The 21,602-nt window shown below is 41.8% G+C and overlaps 1 protein-coding gene across 1 annotated transcript in view; it reads right to left on the bottom strand.

The window, feature by feature from the left end:
* Positions 1-21,602, bottom strand: part of LOC134671598 (transcriptional regulator ATRX homolog) — a gene marked incomplete at its 3' end in the record, with an annotated part of 42,990 nt that overhangs the window by 4,722 nt on the left and 16,666 nt on the right. Inside the window, exons 9-24 of the mRNA XM_063529457.1 lie at positions 17,412-17,552; positions 17,028-17,144; positions 16,562-16,728; positions 15,201-15,364; positions 14,436-14,573; positions 13,662-13,837; positions 12,216-12,337; positions 10,881-11,004; positions 10,068-10,136; positions 9,668-9,812; positions 6,396-6,570; positions 4,807-4,919; positions 3,361-3,469; positions 2,084-2,255; positions 1,288-1,500; positions 7-166 (exon numbers count right to left, since the gene is read on the bottom strand). Coding sequence (XP_063385527.1) covers positions 7-166; positions 1,288-1,500; positions 2,084-2,255; positions 3,361-3,469; positions 4,807-4,919; positions 6,396-6,570; positions 9,668-9,812; positions 10,068-10,136; positions 10,881-11,004; positions 12,216-12,337; positions 13,662-13,837; positions 14,436-14,573; positions 15,201-15,364; positions 16,562-16,728; positions 17,028-17,144; positions 17,412-17,552 — 2,305 coding nt within the window. The remainder of the gene's footprint in view (positions 1-6; positions 167-1,287; positions 1,501-2,083; positions 2,256-3,360; positions 3,470-4,806; positions 4,920-6,395; positions 6,571-9,667; positions 9,813-10,067; positions 10,137-10,880; positions 11,005-12,215; positions 12,338-13,661; positions 13,838-14,435; positions 14,574-15,200; positions 15,365-16,561; positions 16,729-17,027; positions 17,145-17,411; positions 17,553-21,602) is intronic.

Genomic DNA, 21,602 nt, shown 5'->3' with positions numbered 1-21,602 from the left:
ACATACCCATCCCGTTGTGCATGGACCAGGTGTTGGGGAAGGGCGAGGGGGGCGGAGCCTTCTTCTCGTTCTCGAACTCCTCCCACGCCTTCTTGCGCTCCTCCTCGCTGAGGGTCTCCTCCTCTTTGTTCTCTAGCAGCGAGTCGTGCTCGTGGAACCTGAAGACCTGCAAAAAATGTGGTTTTTAGTTTTATTCAATAATACAAGACACTTGGGCAAGGGTCGCGGCTCGGACAGGTTGGAACTTATATCTTGTGTTCGGACGCGATCGTTGGCTGCCGCAGACCATCTCAGCTTTTAGACGGAGTACATACATAAGTCATACGAGGTCACCACTCGTATGCTCTCCCGTACAAATTTTGTATTGCAGAGCGGCCGCTTATATCAGTTGCGCCCACCATTAGGACCTACTCAAGTATTTTAAAAATATTTATAATTATTAAGCTTTAGGCGTGTTCATGGATTATTATAGTATAAAATAGCGTAGAATACAACTCTTTTGTGCTGCTGGATTCGTAGCATTTTACATGAAAAATTGCACATATGTGTGGTGACCTCGTGCCCTTTGTAAACGCTTCATAATGCAGTGTCTGTGCACATTTATAGTCAGTCAGTTACCCGATTCTCGTGGCCCTTAAGCATCTCCGTAAAAAGCCGGTCCTTAGGCAGCTTGGGCAGGACAGGTTCGTACTTGTACAGCTCAGCGAGATCGTTGGCATTGCCGGTATATTTGCTGCTAGAACATACTTATAGAAATATAGAAACTTAGGATAGTTACCGATTCTCGTGGTCCTTAAGCATCTCCGCAAAGAGCCGATCATTAGGCAGCTTGGACACGGGCCGTGGCTCGACGGGGACAGGTTCGAACTTGTACAGTTCGGCGAGATCGTTAGCTACATACTACCAATCTATTTGCTCCCAATACACATTTATAGTCAGTCCGTTACCCGATTCTCGTGGTCCTTTAACATCTCTGCGAACAGGCGATCCTTAGGCAGCTTGGGCACGGGCCGTGGCTCGACGGGGACAGGTTCGAACTTGTATAGCTCAGCGAGATAGTTCGCTGCATACTGCCAATCTATTTGCTCTCAAAACACATTTATAGCAAGTTAGTTACCCGATTCTCGTGGTCCTTTAGCATTTCTGCGAACAGGCGATCCTTAGGCAGCTTGGGCACGGGCCGTGGCTCGACGGGGACAGGTTCGAACTTGTATAGTTCGGCGAGATAGTTCACTGCATACTGCCAATCTATTTGCTCTCAAAACACATTTATAGCAAGTTAGTTACCCGATTCTCGTGGTCCTTCAGCATTTCCGCGAACAGGCGATCCTTAGGCAGCTTGGGCACGGGCCGTGGCTCGACGGGGACAGGTTCGAACTTGTATAGCTCAGCGAGATCGTTGGCGGCGTAGTGCCGGTCTATCTGTTGCTCGTCTATGACGCGCTTGGAGATCGCTTGCTTGGTTACTTGTCGCTCGTAGATTTTCTCTTCCATCGTGCCCTGTGTGAATTAGTTTGTTTTATAATATACTGTAAGAAATGCAGTAATAAAGGATTTTTGAGAATAAGGTTGTTTTTGTAGATGAAGAATAAGAGCGATGAAGATATCTAGGAGTGGTATTCCACTTGCCCAATTTCTTTGTCCAATGTGCATTGCTTCTCACTCTCTCATTAAGCAAAATGTGAGACGCAAATACATATTGGTCAGATGGAATACTATCCTCACAGTGGTCAATCAGGTGGAAATATACATTAAAAAAAATACGCGTGCGAGTCTGACTGACTATCTCTTAGGGTTCTAGTGCATCACACAATTTTTCCGTAAATTTACGCCTATTTCCAATGGAAAATTCACGCGTCTTCACTTACATTATTTTTATTTATCTTTAAATTGGAAATAGAATGTCCCCATTCAATGGAAGAAGACTCAGTTTTTAAATATTTGAGAAAAAAATACGGTTATTGTGAGATATTTGACACAACTGCCTTAAGGAGCCTTTTGAGGGTAGATTTTGATTACTTTTATTTAAATACCTAAAGATACAGAGTATAGGTCGAGATTAATAATATTCCAGAGTGTTTACCATAGCCAGAAAGCGGTATATGTAGCACGGTTTCTTCTGTCCGAAGCGGTACACTCTGAAGATGCTCTGTACGTCGTGGGAAGGGTTCCACGACACGTCGAAGATCACGACACGGTTGGCCGCGACGAGGTTGATGCCCAAACCGCCGGCGCGGGTCGAGATCAGGAACAGTCTAAAAGGAGAAATAAGTTTTTGGCAAAAATTTCATTTTTGGTACAAGCTTTTATCGCTGACTGTACTTATGACAGACAACTAATACTCATCGAGACAATTCTAAAAACCCCTAACACAATTAGGTTGCGTTGTTTCATCACAGAGTTCCTATGGCCACCTCCAGTCTCCATCATCAGATCAGCTCGATGGTACCATAATATTGCATTGTCAACCGATTTATATATGCATGCAAAATTTCAGCTCAATCGGAAACCGGGAAATGGATCAAATTTAACTTGCAAGATTTGATTACACACAGACAGACAGACAACGGTCAGGCGAAACTAAATAAAAGCTTGTAAAAAAAGGGTTAACTGAGTCGCTTAACTTCAAACTCTGGTAAATCCTTAGAGCATTTAGAAAGGAGATGTCATCGCTGTCATTTTCTTTACGAAACAGTGTGCCGATTTTTGCGGGGGAGGGGACGTCAAATGTACAGATAGTCCATACAAAAGTTTGCACAATTGTGCAAGTTTTTCGGCAGCGGGGTAAGCTCTTAATGGCGCGTCCGGCGTTTTAGTATACAGATCGTTATGAGAGACGGCACACCGCTTGTGTGACGTGTGCGTGTGCGTTTCCAAAATTTTAGCGCACGCGCGCGTGCACGTCACGCTCACGCAAGCCGGTGTGCCCAGGGCTTTAACATGAGTCCAATCAAATTGTATCGTATCTGCTAATTCCCGAGCAGTTTTTAGAGTTTAAATTTCACATTTTCTTTCATCCCATAAGCATTCAACACTCGTTTTGAATCTTAACTTGTACAAGTAAAAGTATACGGCATACGAGATTTTCAAACGAATTACGAATTATGAAATGAAATGAAAACATTTATTTTCAGGCAACTATTGGCCCATAGATAAATACCTTAAAACTAGCATACCTACATATTATTACAAAATATATCTTAAAACTAAAAACACAATTATGGCTGCGATGCAGTTCGCAACCCCGTGTCAGGGAGCCGGCCGCGGAACCGCCGGAACTTGACACCCTTCGGCCAAAACTCCTCCTTGGTGAAGGTCGCTAGATGTTCAGTCGGAGTGTAACTGATTTGAATACATTACCTAGCTCTGGGATTATCCTCCCGGTTGAAGTTCTTGCACCAAATTGATCGGTTCTCGCAGGACGTAGAGCCGTCCAGACGGAAATAGTCCACGCCCGGCGACCACGAGCCTAAAACAAAGTTGGGTTGTGAAATGCTTGGGAGATACATTTGAATCAGTCTTTCGAAGTGGGACAGAATAAGTAATAGTACCACCGTACAGAAAGGAAACTTCCTACAAAAACGAAGTTTGACAGCGGTTCAGGGTCGAATCATCCTGTCACTTTCTAGTATATCACACTATCCCTTTCAGCTATTTAGGGCCCCCCCACATCTGGCATCTTTCGAGCGTCGGCGTCTACAATTCTATGGCCGACGTCGACGCAGCGTCGACGCAACTGCGCAGCGACGTCATTTTCCATAGTGGACCGATGCCGACAGACGCCGACGCTCGAAAGACGCCAGATGTGAGGGTTGTCAAAATTCAAGTGATTATCGTATCTGTGGTCGTGCACGCAAAAGGAACTAAAGGAAGTCAAGTGGTGCCAACCCTAATAATTGCTCGGAGCAATGCCGAGCCGAGCGGAGCCGAGTTTGGCCGATCTTAGGAGTTTCGCACCCCTGGAAGTGGACATTCTGAGCGCTGGTTTCTTAAAGTTATTTGTAAAAGATCTTAACAATATTTAAACTAAACAGCAGCACAGAATAAATAATAGTATTAGGTACAGGTTCACTCTAACAAAACGCATCCATTACGACAGATATGACCGCGAGAAAGCGCGAGCAAGTATCCGTTCCGTAGCGGTGCGCGGCAACTACTATGGCTAGACACCAAAATTGGTGTGGGCCGCATGTAGTTGTAGCGACGCGACGAAATCTCGGAGTGAGCCACGCTTGACAGTAGAAATCATAGGGCTCACTAGAACGTTTTACCAGGTATTTTATACTAAAGTGGCATTTTGCTGTTGAAGTTTACATAGAAAATGATCTTTTTAAATCCATGTGGTGTAAGAAAAAATCGAATTATGTACCTACTTTTTTTATCTTTATCAAGTATATGACGCAATAAGAAGCGCTGGTGGCCTAGCGGTGAGAGCGTGCGACTTGCAATCTGGAGGTCGCGGGTTCAAACCCCGGCTCGTAACAATGAGTTTTCGGAACTTATGTACGAAATATCATTTGATATTTACCAGTCGCTTTTCGGCGAAGGAAAACATCGTGAGGAAACCGGACTAATCCCAATAAGGCCTAGTTTACCCTCTGGGTTGGAAGGTCAGATGGCAGTCGCTTTCGTAAACACTAGTGCCTACGTCAAATCATGGGATTAGTTGTCAAGCAGAGCCTGGGGTTCCTGGGAGCCTGGGCTCTCATGAGCCGTGGCGAAATGCCGGGATAGCTCGAGGAAGAAGAAGTATATGACGCAATAAACACTACCATCGAATAAAGTCAAAGGCCAGTTGTTACTCACCAACATGCCCCGCGAGTTTCTCATCTATGCGCCCCTCCTGCGTCGCCTCGTCAACTTTACCCAGGAAATGTTCGATCAAATCCAGGGAGTAGAGAGACTGGGAGAAAACAAGCCTGAAAAAAATATTGTTGTCTTAGGCCCACTTGCACCATTCTACTAACCCGGGGTTAAGCGGTTAAACCGTTAACCCGGTGCCAAATTGGTATTGATCACCATGGTAAGGTTTTAACTGGTTAACCCGGGTTAGTAGTTTAACCGGTTAACCCAGGTTAGTAGTTTAACCGGTTAACCCGGGTTAGTAGTTTAACCGGTTAACCCGGGTTAGTAGTTTAACCGGTTAACCCGGGTTAGTAGTTTAACCGGTTAACCCGGGTTAGTAGGATGGTGCAAGTGGGCCTTAGACGCTTATAGTTCGTTTTTTTAGCATTAGTAAGAACTTGGAAGAAGGTAAGCGATTTTGACATATCTTTTAATTGAAAAACGCTTTTTAAGAATCAATAACTATTCCTTATGAAAGCAGAAGAACATAATGACATGATCGTATTATATTCATAATTGTTACATATTTGCCGTAATTTATTTTTAAAATGTGTTTTTCAATTAAAAGACACATCACGATTGTTTACCTTATTTCTAATGCTAAAAAAACAAACTATAGTAGTAGTAAAGCCGGTAAAGATATACATTTTTGGCCTTTTAAGCCGTAAATTTTTAGCCATATTCCCCACTCCCGCTAAGGGTTCTCAGACAGCAATGATGAGCGGGCACAGACAAAATATGACTGAGCATAGTCGCGCTACCCCCTCTGCCACGCATACGGTAATTTTATTCCATGTTCGAGTCAAAAGTGTCTTTGTGTGACGTCCGTGTCTTTGAACGGACCAATCACGGCACGGGACTCGCTCACCTCGTCCCGCGCATCCCCGCATTTTTGGCATCATCGGTTGCATGAAATAATTGCTCTAAACTCGGTCTAGAGGATTCCTAGTCAATGTGAGCGGGTTATTTCTTCAAGAGCCAGTGTCGTCTTTTAGAAAATGTTTTCGTGGGAAAAGGAACGGGTAGCAGTCATCTATTATTACGCAATTTATTTTACAGACAGGGTCTGCATGTACAGACGCCACACGGGATTGTTATGCCATTTAGGGTTGTTATAGTTCGTAGGTTTCTAATAGAGCCCGAGCTAATCCTATTGTCTATTGTTAAGTAAAACCGCTCGTGCCACGTGCCACAACCACCTGCATAAAAACCTGCGTACTTCGGTTACCGAGTGCCGGCGAGTCGAACACTACAGAACCAGTCTAAAATGTGTCATCGAGATGCGTAACAAAGGCGCGTTATCGGAGAGCGCACCTACACTGGTTTTTTGAGCGCTGGACTAGCCCGCGCTCAGGTGCCAAATAGAATAAGTATGACCCTTTTTTGCAGGTAAGTAGCACGTGCGGTTTTACTTAACAATAGACAATAGGATTAGCCGCCGGGCTCTGTTACAAAGCTACGAAATATACTAAATTAGAAATTCTATAGCGTAAGTATTGAACAACCAATTTGCGTGTAGAGCTGATGGTTCACCACTATGTGATACTCACAGCTTGTCTCCGATCGCCTCGCACTGCCGCAGGATATCAAACAGAAGCAGCAATTTATTCGAGTGCCGGATGTCTTCCAATTCCTCCTCTGTGACGAGTTTCATCCACCACTCCGTTGGGTTCTCGTATTTTATCTCCTCTATGTCGGAATTGGGCTTATCTTCTTCTAGTTCCACTGAAGGAGCAAAGGTAAAATAAATAAATAAATAAATATTATAATACATTTTTTACACAAATTGACTAGGCCCCCACGGTAAGCTCAAAAAGGCTTGTGTTGTGGGTACTCAGATATACAATATATACATACTTAAATACATAGAAAACAACCATGACTCCGGAATAAGTATCTGTATCATCATAAAAATAAATGCCCTTACCAGGGTTCGAACCCGGGACCATCGGCTTCATAAGCAGGGTCGCTACCCACTAGGCCAGACCGGTCGTCAAAAAGGTAATGTTAAATAATGATTAAATATGGAAGACTTCGAGCAACACCGGGCAGGGAGTCGGCATTCACACTTGTATAGTTGAATCATCGAGAGCGTGGAATTGCATATGTAGTAGTATTGTTTGTTTACAGGCATTCTATATTTGAGATTGTTATATATATATCGAAGAACTAAAAACAAAAATAATGTCAGTGTGAAATTGTCAATATTATTTACGTTGTGCGTATATTTTTAACTCTGATTTGATTGTATTCTCAATTAATTATTGTGTCCGCCCGTACGACTACGAATAATTTTTATATTTTAAAAAAATATTGCTGTAAGTAATTTTGGTCCTATTGAGAGTCAAAGTAAGCAAATAATTTTCAACTGTTATAAATATTTTGAACTTGAACTGACGAAAAATTTAAACTTGCCTTACACCGCTGCCCAGTTAGTTGAAAAAGCTACAGGTGTTTGTCTCTCTACTGTTTATAACATTGTGACTGAGAGCAACAGCGAGAAATTCGCAACAACAAAGAAATTCACCTCCCCGAAGAATAAAAAGTTGCGTCCTTGTCCGTCATCAGCAGTAGACGATTTTGATCAGGAAGTCATCCGGAGAACTATATACAATTTTCATCTGTCCCATAAGCAATTTCCAACCTTAAAGGGACTCCACTCTGTGTTAAAATCCGATATAGATTACGAATTTGGCATTTCCACCTTACGAAAACAAATACAAAAATTAGGATTTAAATGGAAAAAGACCGAGGACAACCGAAAAATATTAATGGAAAAACACAACATACGACTGCTAAGAATAAATTACCTTACCAAAATTGCGGAATATCGATCTCAAGATAGACCACTAGTTTATACTGATGAAACCTACATCCACACTTCACATGTGTCCGGAGAAGCTTGGACCGATGGAACAGAATTTGGTGTAAAAAAACAAATCAGTACAGGCCAGCGGTTAATAATAGTGCACGCAGGAGGAAAAGATGGTTTTATTCCCAACGCTTTGTTCATGTTTAAGGCAAACCAAAAAACGGGAGATTACCATGACCAGATGAACTTTGTCAACTACGAAAAATGGTTAAAAGAAAAATTAATACCGAACCTCAAACCGAATAGCGTACTTATCGTGGATAATGCGTCCTGTCACAACAAACTTTTGAATCGTGCTCCAACGTCAAATTCTAATAAACAAGAAATGATGGATTGGTTGACAGAACACAACATTTCGTATAACCGGTTGATGTACAAAACCAGTTTGTATGAATTAATTAAACAAAATAAAGAGCGGTTTCGCGAGTACCACATAGATGCAATTTTAAAAGAACATGGCCACTCCGTATTACGATTGCCACCGTATCACCCGACGTTCAATCCGATCGAAAATATTTGGTCCATGGTAAAAGGATATGTAGCAAAAAGAAACGTTTCATTAAACATGCAAGGCATTATGAGTTTAGCAACTGAACGAATGAATACCATCACTGCTGAGGACTGGGAAAATATTTGTCACCACGTCGAAAGTGAAGAAATAAATATCGATGTCAGGAAGGAGAAATGGATCAAATAACAGAAAATTTTATTATCAATACTTGTGACAGCTCAGATGAAGAACATGATAGCGAATAAAAGAAAAAAACAGAGGACTACTACTTTCACTTCTTGGGTATGTCATTTTATTAAGTTAAGAGAAAATTATTCTCCTTTTGTTGCAAACGGTACAACCACTACAAATGCAATTCCATCTTCTCGATAATTCAACTATAGGTACTTATACACATTTTATACATATAAATTTTCATATACCTATATTTATATATTTTACTTAAACTTATATACACCCCTACATATGTCGATAAACCGTACGGACTATCGATACTATCGACTTCACGTCCGCCCTAGCGCGAACTGGTCTTGTAGTTAGGGCACGGCGTCCGCGCAACATAGGTCATTTGTCAGTCACTGCCATGATAAATAAATTGTTCGACTTAGAAAGCCAGTAGCGGTAGCGGAAGGGAAATACATTGTTTTTAGTGATTGATCTAAGTTCAAGGTTGTATATATATATCAGTTATGAGACGTATCTGCTGTGTTCTTGAATATTGACTTTAATGTGACTCTGTTTCTAGCCTTAGGGTTACCACCCTACCTGTCTTTCTTTTTCCAATGTGTATTCTGTCTCACATTTTGCTTAATGAGAGATTTGCGCAATAACGTTGGACCAATATATTGGACAGATGGAATACCACCCTTATACAAAGCAGTGGAGACAAAGGGCCCATGAGATCTTTGACTGAACCAACAAAAACAATCCGCAAATAAAAAATCTGACTAAATCCGCCCCCGCTCTGTCAGCGCGCGCGCAACGAGCGACGAGGCGGGCGGCGCGATCAGTGCACGAGTTGCAGTCGCCGCGAGCACTCGAGCCTGAGGAAGGACCCCCGACGGGCCCGAACCATGTCGCCAATAGCGACTAAAAATTCAAGTGAGTGAAGCCGTTGTCGTATAAACAATCTGACTAAATTTCATTAGAGGTAATAAAACTAATAAATAAATAATAATAAATATTATGGGACATTCTTACACAGATTGACTTAGTCCCACAGTAAGCTCAAGAAGGCTTGTGTTGTGGGTACTCAGACAACGATATATATAATATACAAATACTTAAATACATAGAAAACACCCATGACTCAGGAACAAATATCTGTATCATCATACAAATAAATGCCCTTACTGGGATTCGAACCCAGGACCATCGGCTTCGCAGGCAGGGTCACTACCCACTAGGCCAGACCGGTCGTCAAAAACTAGCCGCGTTACCTGGATTAGCTCTCGTGTTGCGGCGACCTGACGCCTTAGCATCTTTGCCTTTCCCTTTCTTGACTTTAGTTTTCTTTTTGCTCTTCTTTCGACTGTCGTCACTCAAGTCTGACAAATCGTCTGATGATTCTTCTGTTGAGGATTCCTGTTAATGGCGTTTTCATATCATTATTAAATTCCATCAATTATATGATACACAAAGTGTCAGTAGGGTAAGCTTCAGAACGATTGGTATTTAAAAGCTAATGGCACCCATAGGAAAGTCACAACTGCTCCCTTAAAATAAAGTAGAAGGCGCTAACCAATGTTTATTAGTGAGTAAAGTAGCCTATAAATTATAGTTACGTTTTGAAATAAATTTCACTTAACTATGTCTGTAATTCAATGACAAAAGACTCACCTCCGGCGTAGAATCGTCATCGATGAAATCGGCAAGCGAACCTTCCGAATCTTCTTCCTCTTTATCTCTCTGAAAATAAAATTATTTTAAAAAGCGAATGGTTCATAATTTGACGACCGGTCTGGCCTAGTGGGTAGTGACCCTGCCTATGAAGCCGATGGTCCCGGGTTCGAATCCTGGTAAGGGCATTTATTTGTATGATGATACAGATATTTGTTCCTGAGTCATGGTTGTTTTCTATGTATTTAAGTATTTATATATTATATATATCGTTGTCTGAGTACCCACAACACAAGCTTTCTTGAGCTTACCGTGGGGCTCAGTCAATTTGTGTAAAAATGTCCTGTAATATTTATTTATTTATTTATTTATTTATTTATAATTCATATTAGCCATGAGCAACGCCGCGTTAGACATTTTGATGCCCCAAACCACAGGAATGATCTCCATTATGCCTCTCTCTCCAGGTGCATCCATCAGATTCGATTTACTTCTGACATTCTGGTACTCCCCTAAACGGTTACACCAATAAATACCTAAATACGATCGAGATGCGCAGGCGTGTGCTATTAAAAAGAGACCAAGAGCATAAATAAACAGGTGTTTTAATTTTTGAAGTAGTACTTTAGCGGCGCTGTCCACTTTTTATGATGGGAAAAAAATGTTAAACTCGCGATAGCGTAAGACGCTTCGTAAGACGGACACGTGACCTGATCGAAAAACTGCTACAATGTCATTGAGATTTCACTTCTGCCGGCACTCCCGGAGTGCAACCCGATGTTTTTTTTATTATAACGTCGTTTGACAAAGTACCTTTTTCTGCTGCATGATCTCGTATCGTTCCGAATTGTACTTGAGGACCAGCGGGTGCGTCCATATCCTCTGCAAGGACTGGAAGTCGGGGAACAGGAAGCCTGACGACTTCCCTGGTAGCGGTCTGAAAATAAAATGTATTCAGTTGGATGGCAAATTTGTGTTAGAAAAATCTTCTAAGTTTAAGTGAAAACAAAATAAAATGTGACGTTCCACGGCAAATGGTACCTTAGGGGTCATCCATTAATTACGTCACACGAATTTCTAGGTTTTTTGACCCCTCCCCCCCCTTGTCACACTTGGTCACATTTGTCAAACCCCTCCCCCCTAGTGTGACGTCACATTTTTTTTACGAAATCGCCAAATCGAATTAAGGAAGTACCTAAGTATTATTAATATTTTATCAAAATATTTTTGACGATATAAATATTAGTAATTTTATAACCCAAAACGGTTTGGAAAGAAAATTAAACGAATAAAAACGATAATCGTTTTAAAAACTTGTTATTTAAATGTACAGCGAATAAAATAATTTAAATAAATTTTCGGTTACTGATGAAGTTAAAGTGACGTCACAAAGTTAGTGTCTCCCCCCTCCCCCATGTCACAATATGTCACAATTTCTTGACCCCCTCCCTCCCCCTAAACGTGTGACGTAATTAATGGATGACCCCTTATGGCGGCTGGCGCTTACTAATACGTCGCACAGCGCCGCAATAATATTGGAGCGGCGTTAATAATAGCGTAAGCGCCAACCGCCATGAGGTACCTTTTCCCGTGGGACTTCACAAATATCTTCAATACTATAACTCTTACATGAATTGAGCGATAGATATGCAAATAGACGATCTTAACAGCAAACACCACTATGTGATACTCACAGCTTCTGAGGTTATGATATTAAGTATGATACAAAAAATATCCTATAACTGGTTACATATTTATAGAGATAGATAGATAGAGATTTTTATTTGCATACCAGGTATTTTATACATAAATATACATGGTTCCTGTAAAGGGTGTTAGTTTAGAACTTTAACTGGCAACAATACAATATTTGGCAACAATAACTCTTTATTGCATACCCCACATACACGTAGTTTACAATAAACGTGCAATAACATAAACAAAGACAATAGAGGTAACAACAGGCGGTCTTATCGCTTAAGAGCGATCTCTTCCAGACAACCTGGCAACAATGTTAAAATCGGCCAGGGCATACCTCATTTAAGAAATCTTATGTTAAATTACGGCAGGAGGCGCTAAAGAGCTGTAATCGTTCTTAGTCTATTAATGAAAAGTCGCGGAAGGAAGAAAAACAAAATGTAACCTTACCTTCTAGAATAGTTGTCCAGGTAATGCTGGTAGAGTTTGATCTGGATGTCGGTGAGCGTGATAAACAGCACATACTCGTGCTTCGGCGGCAGAAAGGGTGCCAGCACCCCGTAGTCTCTCCTCTGAAATTATAAACAAAATTTATTTCATAATCTATAATAGTGGTCGGCAACCTTTTAGCAGGCATGGGCTACATAGTAGTTAACGAAGTTGAAATGGGCCGCACTTTGTTAATATTTGTGACATTGTCGTTTGTCAATATTACATACAAATAGCCAGGGAGGCTCGCAGGCCGCTAGTTGCCGACCGCTGATCTATAAAAATCTTGTTATATGGTCAATAGTGTCTACTGTTCTACAAGTGAGAAAAAGATTTGAACATCTAATACAGAATTGTACTTTGCAAGAATCACATGCTGCAATGGTTCAAAATCGCTAATGACATTGAAAAAACTTTAAATGGTCAGTTTTACGCATTATTCTTGGTATTTATTATTTCTAACAAGTACAATTCAGTTCCTAACTTCAAAATGTCAAAACCTAGCAAAAACATCGCAACGGTAGGAGTCTAGGAGTCAAGGGATGTATGGGTTTGTACTCTATTTCAACGGTATAAGGTCCTTACTTGCACAGCGCCGTCCAACATAGTATGCAGAACGTGGGACCGTCGCTTCATAAGGCAGATGTCCCGTTCAGTTGAATCTGTGTACTGCCCGTTGGTGAAGGAGCCAACGCGACATCGATGAGGGGCTAGTATGTATTCTATTTCAACGGTATAAGGTCCTTACTTGCACAGCGCCGGCGCCGTCCAACATAGTATGCAGCACGTGGGGCCGTCGCTTCATAAGGCAGATGACCCGTTCAGTTGAATCTGTGTACTGCCTTTGGTAAAGGAGCCAAAGCGACATCGATGAGGGGCTAGTATGTACTCTATTTTAACCGCATAAGGTCCTTACTGGAACAGCACCGTCCAACATAGTATGCAGAACGTGGGATCGTCGCTTCATAAGGCAGATGTCCCGTTCAGTTGAATCTGTGTACTGCCCGTTGGTGATGGGAGCCAACGCGATATTAGCAGAGAGGGTAATTTGTGCTCTATTCCAATGGCATAAGGTCCTTACTTGAACAGCGCCGTCCAACATAGTATGCAGAACGTGGGACCGTCGCTTCATAAGGCAGATGTCCCGTTCAGTTGAATCCGTGTACTGCCCGTTGGTGATGGGGCCAACGCGACATCGATGAGGGGCTAGTATGTACTCTATTTCAACGGCATAAGGTCCTTACCTGCACAGCGCCGTCCAACATAGTATGCAGAACGTGGGACCGTCGCTTCATAAGGCAGATGTCCCGTTCAGTTGAATCTGTGTACTGCCCGTTGGTGAAGAGGCCAACGCGACATCGATGAGGGGCTAGTATGTACTCTATTTCAACGGCATAAGGTCCTTACCTGCACAGCGCCGTCCAACATAGTATGCAGAACGTGGGACCGTCGCTTCATAAGGCAGATGTCTCGTTCAGTAGAATCTGTGTACTGCCCGTTGGTGATGGGGTTCACGAAGCGATTCAGGTACTCGTTGTACTTGCCGAGGAGGTTGGGCTTCACGAATTGTACCATACAGTAATCTGTAAGTACGTAGTTATTAATTACGATAAATACGCATTTTTATTAACACATTCATTGCCACCCAGCTATACATGACATCCGGACACAACAATGTCGCAATATGCAGTAGTACCACGATCCCGACTATCGGGTCGTCCGGCCTGGGAACGAAATCATAAAATACCCGATAGCCGGGGTTTCGGCACTGAATGTGTTAAACATGACGTTTTGCTATGACTAAAAATTTTATTATGTGATAATATGAGATGAGATATGTGGAATATGTTCGGAATAAAATTGATGTTATGTCGTATGAACATGTTAAAGAGGTTACTCGTACATGCTATCAGATCAGAGAAATGGAGGAGCTCCGTCCGAACCTGACCCAATGACATTGAAAAATCGGGGAAAATACATTTAGGGACACTTTCATCATTCACTAACCTGGGGTTAGCCGGTTAAACCTGGAGTTACCGTGGTTACCAGTACAATTTGACATTAGGTTAACGGTTTAACCGATTAACCCCGGGTTAGTTGAATGGTGCAGGTGGCGCTTAAAAAAAGATCCCAACTTCACAATTATTTCCTCCTTCGAAATCTTAAAAAGAGGGTACTTACACTCCTTGAGATTATTTTGCAGCGGTGTGCCGGTGAGCACGATGCGTCGTAACGTCCTCACGCGGTTCATGGATTGGGACAGGCTCGTCTTTTCATTCTTTAGAAGATGGCCTTCGTCGCACACCACAAGGTCCGGGCCTAGTCACATACAGATTAATGTTTTACTAACTAACAAATAGAACAGTTAAACTTACACTACACACTACGTACTACGCACTACTACGTTACTACTTTAGTTGAATTACACTTAAACTATTTTTATTGAATCATACTATCACTTATTAGTAAGTTTTTGCTCTGGTTGTGTGTATGGTCCAAGCGTTTCAAGCGGTCTTTATTACTTCAAAGTTTCCTATACTAATGTAGGCATATGTTAGGACACGTTGATGTTTTTATGACAATAATGTCCGCTCCTGGCCACTAAAGCAAAATGTATAGACTTGAATGAATGAGTTTTTCACTTGAGCGGCGGCGTCGGCGACGTTCGCACCGCTTGTATCGCCCCGCTGCCCGCACCGCCGGTCGCTCGAGTCCAGTCCGCAGCCTTACGGCTCGGCCACGACATTGAGCGACTTGCGACGGCGGCAGCGATAATATATAATGGCCGAGCCGTTACACGAGCGAGAGCCAAGGAACGCATGCTCCGAGAGGCGCTGACGCCGACTGCCATACATTTGTTTTAACAATGTATGACGTTTGGCATTAGCGTCGAGCTTGCACGCTCGGACCGTGCGTTTTAGTGCGTTGGACGGTCTGTAGGCTCACCAGGGTCCACGAGAGCCTCCTGGAAGGTCTTGAGCATCTTCTTCTTGAACTTCTTGTTGTTGTCGGCGGAGAGGTTGCGGAACATCTCGTAGCCGAGCACGCACACGCCGCCGCACTCCACCCACTGTTGGAGCTGCCAGGAGCGCTCTGAATTCTGCTTGTGCCTATAAGAGGAAAATTCCGACATAATAAGCAATATTTATCACAACAAATTAAGAAGGCCCTAAGTAGGTATACAGTATATATGGTTAGAGATGGATCACATGTAAATGAAGTAAATTTCTATTACTCTAAGGGGTCATCCATTAATTACATCACACGTTTAGGGGGAGGGAGGGGGTCAAGAAATTGTGACATATTGTGACATGGGGGAGGGGGGAGACACTAACTTTGTGACGTCACTTTAACTTCATCAGTAACCGAAAACTTATTTAAATTATTTTATTCGATGTACATTTAAATAACAAGTTTTTAAAACGATAATCGTTTTTATTCCTTTAATTTTCTTTCCTAAGCAGTTTTGGGTTATAAAATTACTAATATTTATATCGTCAAAGATATTTTGATAAAATATTAATAATACTTAGGTACTTACTTAATTCGATTTGGCGATTTCGTAGAAAAAATGTGACGTCACACTAGGGGGGAGGGGTTTGCCAAATGTGACCAAGTGTGACAAGGAGGGGGGGAGGGGTCAAAAAACCTAGAAATTCGTGTGACGTAATTAATGGATGACCCCTAAGAGTCTAGACGATCTACAGCCCGCCTGTTTCCGTCCGCACGTCCCTACATATCATCAAAATCATAATCACATATTAAAATTAAGCGGGCCAGTGGAGTAAAGCTGTCTTATAAAGCCGGACAAGTGCGAGTCGGACTCGCCCACCGCAGGTTCCGTACTTTTTAGTGTTTGTTGTTATAGCGGCAACAAAAATACATCACCTCTAGCTATCACGGTTCATGAGATATAGCCTGGTGACAAACAGACAGATAGACAGTGGAGTCTTAATAATAGGGTCCCGTTTTTACCCTGTGGGTACGGAGTACGGAACCCTAAAAACACTTACCTCGACAACTCGAACACGTCGACCTCGGTGTCCGTCTCGGCGTGTTTGAGCCACATGGTGAACTCGTTGACCCAGTTCAACACGGTGGACAACGGACAGATAACTAGTACTCGCTTCACGCCGGTCAGCTTGCTGTGTAGTACTAACCTCGACAACTCGAACACGTCCAACTCGGTGTCCGTCTCGGCGTGTTTGAGCCACATGTTAAACTCGTTGACCCCGTTCAACACGGTGGACAACGGACAGACAACTATTACTCGCTTCACGCCGGTCAGCTTGCTGTGTAGTACTAACCTCGACAACTCGAACACGTCCACCTCGGTGTCCGTCTCTGCGTGTTTGAGCCACATGGTGAACTCGTTGACCCAGTTCAACACGGTGGACAACGGACAGACAACTAGTACTCGCTTCACGCCGGTCAGCTTGCTATGAGCGAGCAGTGTGTGGGTTAAGGAGACCACCTGTGGAAGATATAAGGATGTAAAGAAATATGTGTATTGTTTTCTGTAATGAGGTGTGCCTGTGCAATAAAGAGTATGTATGTCACTTTGCACATAAACGGGTTCACATAAAACGAACAAAACAAAACAAAAATGTTATGTACAAAGGCGAAATTATCCCTAAAAGGGATCTTTTCCAGCTAACCAGTTAAGAGTATTTGTATTGTATGGTATTCAAGAAGAGATTCTTTTTTTTTTATTTGGGCTGCTGAAACCTCTTTCTGCTTACTTTTCAACCTGAATAACATGCAATAACTGACCTGCAGAGTTTTCCCCAGACCCATGCAGTGGGCGAGGATGCAGCCGGATCCACGGTCTTTCTTGATGCGTTTCACGCTTTCGAAGCACGCGTTCCACATGAACTTTATACCGTTAGCCTGTAAAATAAAATAGTCATCAATATAAATATAGCAAAAGCTGTTATCCCTCATCAGGGACATAGGGCTCTCAGAAGTCGCGGGCAAAAGCTAGCATATATTTTGGAAAATAGGGCATTATCTATGAAAAGGGACCTTATTGTCGATGGCGCTTACGCCGCATAGCGTCGCGCGGCATTGTATTCATATCAGTTTCGTTGATAATGGCGTAAGCGCCATCGACAATAAGGTCCCTTTTCATAGATAACGTCACAAATTAATACGTACCTGATGCGGCTTGAGTTTCTTGACGAGCCCGCGGTCCACCTCTATGATGGGCTCCTTGGTCTCGGGGTCGAAGTCCAACACCACCTTGTCTAGCACCACCTCGTCAGGCTTGCCGGACTCGTCGAACTCCAAATTGTTGTACTAGAATAAGAGATTTAAGCTTCTTTAAACTTAATTGCACAAAAGAAAACTTATCCTACAAAATGCCAAAAGCATTCTCTACCAGGCCCCTATTTCATCAACGTGACAGGTGCGACAATTCGACAAGTCTCATTGTTGCTGACGTCACAGGCATCCATGGGCTACAGTTATCGCTTGCCATCGGGCGGGCCGTATTCCAGTTTGTCACCATAATTGTATTATTTAAAAAAACTTTAATACATAGGCAAGAAACAGGTATTTCTCTTGCGATGTTTATGATGATAATGATGACATTTGTCACAAGATTTCAAAGAACTTTCGGTAACTCTTGACAGCAACTGAGTTCTGTGCCGGAATTTCGTGACAATTGTCGTACTTCTTGTGACAATTGTCATTAGCTTCGCAAAATAAGTACTTATTAACTGGCGATATATTGAAGTTTTTTTTAATTAACATGTTGGTGGCAAACAACCACACCGCCCGTCTGATGGTGAGCGGTTACCGTAGCCTATGGAGGCCTGTGACGTCAGTAACAGTGATGTCGACAATTGTCGGACCTGTCACGTTGGTGAAATAGGGGCCAGCTTACACTGAAGTTTACACTGAATAAACAACATAAAATATACGTAGGTCACTCGGTAAGTTTTGAGATACAGAAAAACTATTCAAGATATTAGCACTATTTAGTTATTTCCATTCCATTCGTCTAACCTAACTTTGAAAAGATCTTGATCCTATAGGGCCAGTCTTGATACTCTTGATCCTATAGGTCAGAAATCCCTTATAACTTCATCAGTCTGTTGGAAGAGGATAGACCTCCTCTTCCAACTCCAAGATGTTGATGTAGTGTATACTGCAAAACGTAATTCAAGGCCAAAAAAGGTGAGACAATGTTGCCATTGCAATAATTTGTTTCTAAAATTGTAAATTCCTTTTGATAAATAATCACGCTAAGATAATTTATTCATTAGTAATTTTACTCCTACTATTTAAAAAAGTACTTTTATTTATTTATTTGTAGATAAATACAAGACGCGCTAGTAAAAAAGTGGCAACATTTCTTACTTTTTTTGGTCTTGAATTACGTTTTGCAGTATAGGATAATATTAACGCTCCCCGAACTAACCCCTAGGATCGTTTCAATGTCCGTATATGTAATTCGTCGGTCTTCTCGGACCAACGTTTCAGTAGTAGACACGTTTTCTACAGGCAAGCCAAAGCTGAATTAACTAGTTTAACTTTTCTTCGTGATCAATAAGTGATTGACTGTAAGAAAATGAGGCAAGGCAGTGGAAATCTTGTTCCATGGTAGGGTTATGCACCATATTTAAAAGAAATTTGTGATTGTGATTGGGAATTGGGACTCCCATTGAGGTACTAAGTCAAGACAAGTGCGCCAATAGGGGTCATCCATTAATTACGTCACACGAATTTCTAGGTTTTTTGACCCCTCCCCCTTATCACACTTGGTCACATTTGGCAAACCCCTCCCCCCTAGTGTGACGTCACATTTTTTCTACGAAATCGCCAAATCGAATTAAGTAAGTACCTAAGTATTATTAATATTTTATCAAAATATTTTTGACGATATAAATATTAGTAATTTTATAACCCAAAACTGCTTAGGAAAGAAAATTAAACGAATAAAAACGATTATCGTTTTAAAAACTTGTTATTTAAATGTACAGCGAATAAAATAATTAAAAAATAAATTTTCGGTTACTGAAGATAAAGTGACGTCACAAAGTTTGTGTCTCCCCCTTCCCCCATGTCACAATCTGTCACATATTCTTGACTCCCTCCCCCTATACGTGTGATGTAATTAATGGATGACCCCATAGCGGCACTTAAGGCAACTGCGTCTATAGAAACAACCGTAAATACAGGGGGTTAGCTTCTAGTTCTTCTACCGTGGCCGCGCTTTTCTCAGTACGGAAAGAGAAGGGTTGACGCTGTCAGACTGCCCTTACTATTACTTTATGATAAATGTCATGGTATAATAATATACTCCGCCTGGTACTCTCTTCCCGTCTTTTCGTGGCCACGTGACTGACACAAGCCTACGTCATTATGCGACAGCGCTATATGATAATATGCGATAGCGCTATACAGGGTGTGGCCTGTAATAAGAGCAAAAAATCAAACTGGAGATTCATTGGAGTACCCAAAGTTACCACCAAGTGGTCCCGATGGTTCAAAATTCTTAATTTAGGAGAAATTTTAATTTAAAGTCAAGTTTAGCACGCAATGGATTTTAACATTGCGTTACGGTCGCTTAACTGTCGTAAGATGTCATGGTACCGGGACGTCTTGGTACGCGCCTTTTAGTACAAGTTATTTTAAAAATGAATACAGAGTAAAGTAGCTCTTATTATTAGGAAGTCAGAACTCATTCAATATGCAATGACACATTATGTTTTGTTGACAAACTCGAAATACTTTTTTTTGCTATGTAATGGTAAATAAAATATTTTTTAAAATAATTTATTTTCGTAATAAAAACCTCCATAAAACACTTAACTTCATTACCTACCTATTTGAAAAATGCTTTGAACTTTGTCAATATTGACAACTGTCAAGCGAATGCACAACAATTAATTATGTAATCCAATCTTGTTTATGATGGAATTACATGATTGAACGGTGGAGCCAGAAGAAGTTCAAACCAAGCTGTTGCACCGCAAACGATTTCCTGATCGGAGGCAGACTGACAGTGTCATCGTCAACGTTGAACGTAGTGCCACGTTTGCGGGACAACGAGCCTGTCCGGGGCCCGGGACGGCGGTGCAGCCTCCGCCAGCGTGCAGGCGGTGATATGCGAGTCAGCATGGCGTTATACTAAAGAATAGTCCGCAATTTCGACAACCACCAGTACCAAAAAAAAACAGAACTATGTGTATTCTATGGATCTGTCACAGAAGTCGTATTAGAGGAGAAAAAGTACCTACCTGATTCATAACAGAGTCATTTGAAAGAATAAGGATACCTAATAATACATCGTATTATCGAAAAAGCAATTTATCGGCCAAGATTATGAATGGAAACTGAAAAGTGTTTGTTATTAATTTGTTAGTTGTGAAATGTAAGTACTTGTGTTATGTAGTTGTTCAAGATTAATAAACTCAGTAACTATACGTTTTTGTTTATTATTTTTTCCATGTGATGTAATTATTTACATGAAGCAATAGGCGTAGCTAAGGGTGGTATTCCATCTGTCCAATTTTTTGTCATTTTGTCTCACTCTGCCATTAAGCAAAATGTGAGACAAAATACACATTGGACAGGTCGAATACCACCCTTACACGTGGCCAAAATGATATTACTATTCCATTTACAAGTACGTTGCGTCATTTGACTACGTGTTAGATAGTTCTACTTATGAAAGAAAGTTTCCAAAGTTCCAAAATTTTTATTGAATAGTTTTGGTAGCTTGTCGAAATGGTTATGTAAACTGCAATTCAGTCTAGTTGGACCACATTTTAACGGCTGATCACCAAAACGTCTTTACAGAAACACACCGGGTAATTATTGATAATAATATTTAACATACGTAATTTGCATTCGTGATGGCTTGCCCCAATTTGTTCGTAGGTTTTGGTCGGGTAGTTACACAAATTTCTGTTTTAACAATGAGGGTGTACATGCCCTGGCTCGCTGCCCTCGCAAGAGCAGCGAGACCCTTTGACTCGGCCGGAAAAAGCCGACCACATGACAATCGGAGAACGGCGAGACGAGACAAGGAAGACCGAGACAAGACGAGAGCAGTCTGTATACACTCGCTCTCGGCCTGTCTCGAGGTGTCTCGCGGAAAGTGTACAGCCGGCATAAGCGTGAGCGAGTTTACAAAAGTTATGCAAAAGAGTTAGTTCAAAGTAAAGAGCAACGAGACGGTAAAGATAGAGTCGTACCAAAAAAAGTCTGCAGCGGATTTAATAGCCCACGCAGTGCAAGTGTCATTTATACGTCATAATTTCATAGAAGTTTGACGTTTAAAATAACACTTGCACTGCGTGGGCTATCAAATCCGCTGCAGACAATTATTGGTCTGAC

Source organism: Cydia fagiglandana, chromosome 15 (genome assembly GCF_963556715.1).
Source record: "Cydia fagiglandana chromosome 15, ilCydFagi1.1, whole genome shotgun sequence".
In the NCBI taxonomy this organism is placed as follows: domain Eukaryota; kingdom Metazoa; phylum Arthropoda; class Insecta; order Lepidoptera; family Tortricidae; genus Cydia; species Cydia fagiglandana.
Note: the sequence above shows the minus strand (reverse complement) of the source record. Positions and strands in the feature narration are given on the sequence as shown.